This window comes from Podarcis filfolensis (assembly GCF_964270895.1).
Source record: "Podarcis filfolensis genome assembly, chromosome: 8".
Classification (NCBI taxonomy): domain Eukaryota; kingdom Metazoa; phylum Chordata; class Lepidosauria; order Squamata; family Lacertidae; genus Podarcis; species Podarcis filfolensis.
The window spans coordinates 21829668-21836396 of NC_139611.1; the positions used below are offsets into that span (position 1 = coordinate 21829668).

General features: G+C 44.6%; 1 protein-coding gene across 1 annotated transcript; it reads right to left on the reverse strand.

Annotated features, from left to right (window-relative positions):
- Positions 1–1134: 1134 nt before the first annotated feature.
- On the reverse strand, positions 1135–4443 carry LOC310767652 (transcription factor HES-5-like). The gene is made up of 3 exons (XM_083624813.1): positions 4325–4443; positions 3034–3217; positions 1135–2241 (listed from the first exon to the last, which is right to left on the reverse strand). The coding sequence occupies exons 1-3, from the start codon at positions 4385–4387 to the stop codon at positions 1967–1969; spliced, it is 522 nt and encodes a 173-aa protein (XP_083480939.1). The 5' UTR covers positions 4388–4443; the 3' UTR covers positions 1135–1966.
- Positions 4444–6729: the final 2286 nt, after the last annotated feature.

Consider the following 6729-nt stretch of genomic DNA (forward strand, 5'->3'; position numbering starts at 1 on the left):
TCAAACTTATCTAGCATGTTTTGACAGGTGCTATTCAGGTAGCAGACAGAGTTCAGTTTTGGTACACTGCAAGGATGGTTAGGACCGCATGGCACAACCAGCCTCTCTAGACAGTTTGATGTTGGACAGATCCTTTGGACACAAGTGTGCTTAATAGCAATCCAGCTGCTGAATTCTGCACCCATATTGAACTATTCAAATACTTTAGCTAAGTAACTCCACTCTGTCATCTTGGCTCTGAGCCTTGGAAGATCTGCTCCCTTGCCTTGCAGGCTTTTCCCCACCTGGCCTGGGAGGGATGGACTCCAGCTACAAAAGCTGCGATTCCTGGGCTGGGGTGTTGCTGGGTTTTTGTTGTTGTTGGGGGGACATTCTTGCAGTTGTTGTTGCTGTTGGTTTTTTGTACCTTTATTTCAGATATTGTTATTAATGTGGAAATTGTTCAATTCTGTTGCATATCTTTTAATGTTTTAGATATTGTTTATGATTACTTTTGTTAGGTTGTAGTTGTGCATTCTTTGTCATGCCGTGAGCCGCCTTGAGCATGGTTTGAACTGTGGAAAGGCAGCATGCAAATAAAATTATGTGTGTGTGAGTATAAATGCCATGAAAAAATAAAGCAAATATGTATGGAGGCAGGGCTAGCAAGTGAATAGCCGTGGTGCTTAATAGCAAATGACTAGTGGAGGAAGGTATCGGATTGTGACCTACTCAGAGTAGACCCATTGAAATGAATGGGCTAGGTTAGTCATGCAGATGAAGGCCAGTGGGTCTACTCTGAGTAGATTGTGGATTGTATGAAAATGGAAAACTGCCTTGTGAACACAGCCAATGTATTATATCCAATTAAGTTTTGCTCAGAATGGAACTGAGAATAATGGATCCAAGATAGTCAATTTCAGTAATTTCACTAATTTCAATTGGTCTGTCTCAAGTAGAACTTACGGTAGTTGGATTACAACCCTATGATTTTATAGTGGCTTATACCTAATGGGCTCGTTTAAGATTTGAACAGGTGTGTGTTGTTTTCTTGTTGCTGCTGTTGCTGTTGTTGCTGTTGTTGTTATTGTGCAGGTTATTAAGTATACTACTCCAGAGCTGAAAGGAAGGATTCATTCATTGTGGAAGAAAAAATGATTTCTTTATTAACATTTCCATCAAAGAAATTCAAATTATATTCAACACCACATGGGGATGAATGCAACATCACTTTATAAAAGCATTCCAATTTGTTCGTGTTCAACAAACGTACATACGCACATTACTTTCTCCTTATTAAAGATACATAAACATGTGTTTCCTTCACAAAAGGCAGAAAACTCTCCCAAATGGGAGACGCATAAGGCACAGAGAGTGAAACCTAACACAAGGCCCTTTAGATGCTGTTGGAATGCCAACTCCCATCAGCCCCGGACATAGCCGATGGTATGGGAAACTTCTGAAATCTCTCCCCACTCAAAGATTGGAGTGTGTTACACACTATCAGAACAGCAGGGGATTCTCAGTCAGTGGAGCTAGGTTCCTGGAAGGTTCACTCAGAAAGTAAAAAAAGAAAGAAAGAAAAGACTAAAGCACTTTGATACAAATTACAGCGTCGAAACAAAAGCACCCCTTCTCTCTGAAGGACAATATGAACAGAGAGTCAGGAAGTCTTTCAGTCTCCCAACAGATGCTGTTGGAAGTCCTTGGCAAGGCATCTCTATTGTCAGAAAGCTGAAACCACTGTCTTTCCTTTTCTAGACTGCCAAGGAAAAGACGCCTCCTCTCTGCCACAGCAGCCCATAAGAGCCGACAACTTTGCGCTCCTTCATTGTGAAGGGAAATGACTTTGCAAGAACATTTCTTGCGGCAACAAACAACCCAACTCTCCCCTCCTTGGAAATCAAATGCTTCCTACTTCTTAAAGAGGAATCGTAAAGATTCCTTTAGGTTTTATCTGAGCTTTTCTTTTTCTTTTTCTGTTCTCCTACCACGGTCTCCAGAGCACCGTGGCAGGTGCTGGGGGCTTCTTGCTGGCAGCTTGTTTCTTGGGTGGGGCGCGAGGAGATGGCGGCAGGCAGCCCGAGACGGGAGTGCCTGTCTGCACCCTGTCTGCGATCACGTGGACTTTGCAAAAGTGCTTAATCAGCTGGGCTTGCGTTTCTCTCTTGGGCTCGCAGAAGGAGAGGAAATACAGCGCTTCCTTCAAGCAACGCAGGTAGCCAGTGTTGAAATCAAGCTCTGGATTCTTCTGGCTCAGTGCTAGAGAGATGAAATAATATATATATTTTTAATTATTATATCAGATGCACAGATGTGAGCACAACGTATGGCTGCTTCTTTGACTATTTATACATTTAATGTGCATTGCTCCCCCTCCAAAAGAAAATCCTGCTAGCTGCAGTTTACCCCTCACCAACCTATAATTCCCGGCACCCTTAACAAGCTGTGGTTCCCAGGATTCGTTGGGGCAAGCTCTCAGTATAGTGCAGTAGTTCAGATAGTTGGATTTAGGCCAGGGGTAGGGGTACCTGTGGCTTCCTAGGTGTCGTTGGACTACTTAAGACCCAGTTAGCATTGGCAATGGTCAAGGATGATGGGAGTTGTAGTCCAACAACTTCTGGAAGACCACAGGTTCTCCAACCCTAGTCTAAATCCAACACTCTGCACTACCACACCATACTGAAGGACCTTTGGGCATATAACGCAGGAGAAACATGCATCTGCCACAGGTCAACCAATCGTCCCTCCCTGAAGAATATATCTACATTTTCCCTGTGCCACATTTTTACTCTTAAAAATGGGTTGTGCAAACTGGCCTCTGGGACCTTGATCTGGGAAATCTAGCTAGGAAACAAATGACCCCACAACCCATGGCAGGCTCTGGCTTTCCACAACTCTCACTTACTCCTTGTATACAATTTTATTTTGTTTTTTAAAGAAAATTTTGTCAAATGAATAAGATGCTACAGGTGCCATTCAAAACCCCTGCATACAAGTAACCTCAGGGTCTGACAAGGCTTGGGTACCTAAGGATGGAAATCCCACACTCACCAGGAGCCTGAATTTGATGCTGCTGTTGCTTCAAGTAACTGACAGCCACTTCCAAGATGTCTGCTTTCTCCAGCTTGGAGTTGGGCTGATGCCTCTGGAATTCTTTCTCGAGAAGGACCTTCAGCTGCTCAATGCTGCTGTTAATCCGATCGCGGCGCATTTTCTCAACCACTGGCTTCCTCAGCTGCAAAGGAGAAAGAAGGAAAAAGGCCTTTAAGCTTCACAAAGTCAATAAATAAAACCTATGCAACAGCATTCAGGGACCGCTGGCCATGCAGAATTTTCCACTGCCTGTCATTTGATTTTAGAATAGCAGAATTTCCACCTTTGCATTAGGGGGTAATTGATTTCCTTGCTCCATTCTGTCTCCCCTCCACCTTCTAATCTAGCACATCTTAACTCACATTTGATGGTAATAGATACCTAGCTTTATAGACTAGATTTATCTAATCTATCAAAACTAGGGGTTCCCAAACTGGTGAATGGACCACTAATGGTCTCCAAGCATCATTTAGGTGATTCACTGCATGCCCACATTAAATATTCCTAGTGATTTTAAATTTCGTTGCTTCTTTTGTTTTTTATATTGTATTAAATAGCAGTACAGTTTGAATTCCACGGAATGCAAATTGTCATCCAATGCAACATAGGGAAATAAAAGAAGCATTAAAATTCATTTTTACTTTAGCACAGTGCATTACAGCTGTCACTACAGGCAGAAAACTTAGTAAGCGGCCTGTCAAGACCCTCAGCAACTTGCACGTGGTCCAGGAAGACAAAAAAGTTTGGCAACCACTGACCCAGTTTAATATTCTGTTTAACTACCCACCCACTGAACAGCTCAATTTAATACCCCATCCATCCCATTTAATAATCATTCATTGATCCACCCAGATAATCTATCCATTCATCCTTCAGTCTAATATTCTACCTACCCTTTTCTAAAATAACTGTATGTGCTCAACCCAAACTTCCCTCTATCTACAGCCTTCCTTTCTGCTAGTGTAACCTTCTGCCTGACACACATACCCTGACATCAGTTCACACATACAAGCCAGTCCTTTGATTGATCTGCACTTGATGATGGACAGCTGAATGTGTGAACTGGCTCCCTTTTCATTGGGGGTGTGTTGCGGAAGAAGCAGAAGCAGAACATTGAAGCAGTGCGAGGACATCCTAAACATTCTAACTTGTGGCGTTGTATCTGCACACACAAGATGGCAGCATATGGGGACCAGCTCTAGGGTAATGACACTTCTGCCAAGACCGGCCTGCTGAAACCCTTGCCTACCTTGTTCTTCTCTTTCACCAGCACCCTCTCTTCCTCCACGTGGACCATGCAGCTAGGAGCCATCCGTGACCCTGTCAGCCGAAGTCAAGCAGCTCTGGGTATTAGCTGTCTGACCCGAAAGCAACCCTTCTGCTCCAAAGCTCTCCGCGGGCCTCTATTTATATCCGCCAGCAGCTCAGCAGCGATGTGAGTTTTGGGCTCCTTGGCGTTTCCCACAGTCACGCAGCCAATCCCGGCACGCGGTCAGATAATAGAGGAGGCATCCCCTTAGTGCACGCTACATTGACCGTCAATGAGCCCCAAAGAGAATAGCCTTCTGCCTGTACCAACTGGTAGGGTACGCAAAGCCGCGCGGCAGGGCTGCCGGAGGATCTGGGAAAACCTCGCCGCCCCACCCCACCCCCCAGCTGCCTTGCCCAGGATCAATTGCATTCCAGAGTTTCAATCCCATGCCATGCACATCCATAGGTGGGGAAGCAGTTTGCTGTTGAGTGTAAAAGTCTGAAGGGAAGAAGAAGAAGAAGCATATAAATCAGGAAGGCAGGAAAAAGAGAGTTGAAGTGGGCTTAGTGATTAATTGATTAATTGATTAATTGAATTCGTATACTGCCCTTCATTTGTAGATCTCAGGGCAGTTCATAACATAAAACTGCAATATTAAAAAAGCAAATATTTATTCCTTGCATTTCTAGGAGTAAAGCAATAAACGGAGTTGGAACAAAAGCCGTGATCACATAATTGTAGAGTTGGAAGGGACCCCGAGGGTCATCTAGTCCAACCCCAGAATCACGGCTAAAGAATTCCTGGCCAATGGCTGCCCAACCTCTGTTTAAAAACCACCAGTGGAGGAGAGTGTGCCACCATCCAAGGTAGTATGAATCAGGACACTTGGGCTGCAGACGCATGACTTCTCCCACACGAATCCTGGGAATGGTAGATGGCTACGAGTGCTGGGAACTGTAGCTCTGAAAGGCGGTGAACTACGGTTCCCATGATTCTTTGGCAGAAGCCATGGGCTTGATATCTATGATGCGTGCACAGACTTTGGTGACTGAGCTGTGGGAGTGGGGCTGATAATGCCAAGGTTGCAAGTTTGATCAATGGTTGGGACAGCTGCATTTTCCCGCCTTGCAGGGGTCAGACTAAGATGGCCCTCAGGTGGTCTTCCAACTGTACAATTCCATGATCTTATGATTCTATGAAATGCCGCTGTCCGTCTCCTGTCCCTGGTCAAGGTGCATATATATATTCAAAACATAAGAAAGCTACTTTATACTGAGTCAGGCTATTGACTTTTGTGTGCTAAAGGTCCCAGATTCAATTCTCAACATCTCCTTCAGATGTCTTCTAATGGTTGTATAGTTACTTACCTCCTTGGCTCAGGGGTTGCATAATTCCATACCCTCCAACATTTCTCTGGTGAAAATAGGGACATCTTAAGGAAAATCAGGGGACGCGGGTGGCGCTGTGGGCAAAACCTCAGCGCCTAGGACTTGCCGATCGTATGGTCGGCGGTTCGAATCCCCGCAGCGGGGTGAGCTCCCGTCTTTCGGTCCCAGCTCCTGCCCACCTAGCAGTTCGAAAGCACTCTTAAGTGCAAGTAGATAAATAGGTACTGCTTTATAGCGGGAAGGTAAACGGCGTTTCTGTGTGCTGCGCTGGTGCTGGCTCGCCAGAGCAGCTTCGTCATGCTGGCGGAAGTGTCTCCGGACAGCGCTGGCCCCCGGCCTCTTAAGTGAGATGGGCGCACAACCCTAGAGTCAGACACAACTGGCCCGTACGGGCAGGGGTACCTTTACCTTTACCTAAGGAAAATCAGGACATTCTGGGATCAAATCAGAAACCAGGACAGCTTCTGTAAATCCAGGACTTTGGCCTTTGACCTTTTGCCAGTCACTGCTTCTCAGCCTAACCTACCTCACAGGGCTGCTGTAGTGATTAATTGAGGAAGGGGAGAACCATGTACACACACCACCTTGAGTTTGTTGGAGAAAAGGATGGGATGTAAATACAAACCATCGATAAATAAAACCGAGTATAAGATACATATATTAGCAGGGAATGCCAGGCACCACCTAGGAATTTTTTTAGAAACCCACAAATACTGTGGTTTTAATAATCGATAGTGTCATTTGTGAGTTTGGATCTGTTACTCCAAGAAATCAGGTGAAGCCACGCAAAAGCTATGATTCAAAACGGCGCTGGGCATATATGATTTTTTTTTGTTTTAATGTTGTCTTGTAAGTTGCTTTGAGTTCTCCTTTCTGGAAAAAAGTGACTAAATATTAATAAAGAACAATAATAAGCTACCATTTTTTTACTGTAGCGTTGAGATGTATTCAAGGTTTCTGTGAGGTAAAAAAAACAACAAAAGAGCTGAGAGCTGAAGGAACTCTGAAGTTAGA

Bases quoted from the DNA above. Each gene is read 5' to 3' on its own strand.
- LOC310767652 (XM_083624813.1), bottom strand. From the start codon at position 4,387: ATGGCTCCTAGCTGCATGGTCCACGTGGAGGAAGAGAGGGTGCTGGTG. The intron at 3,218-4,324 runs GTAGGCAAGGGT...TCTCCTTTGCAG, and splicing joins TGGTGAAAGAGAAGAACAAG to CTGAGGAAGCCAGTGGTTGA. The intron at 2,242-3,033 runs GTGAGTGTGGGA...TCATCTCTCTAG, and splicing joins GCATCAAATTCAGGCTCCTG to CACTGAGCCAGAAGAATCCA.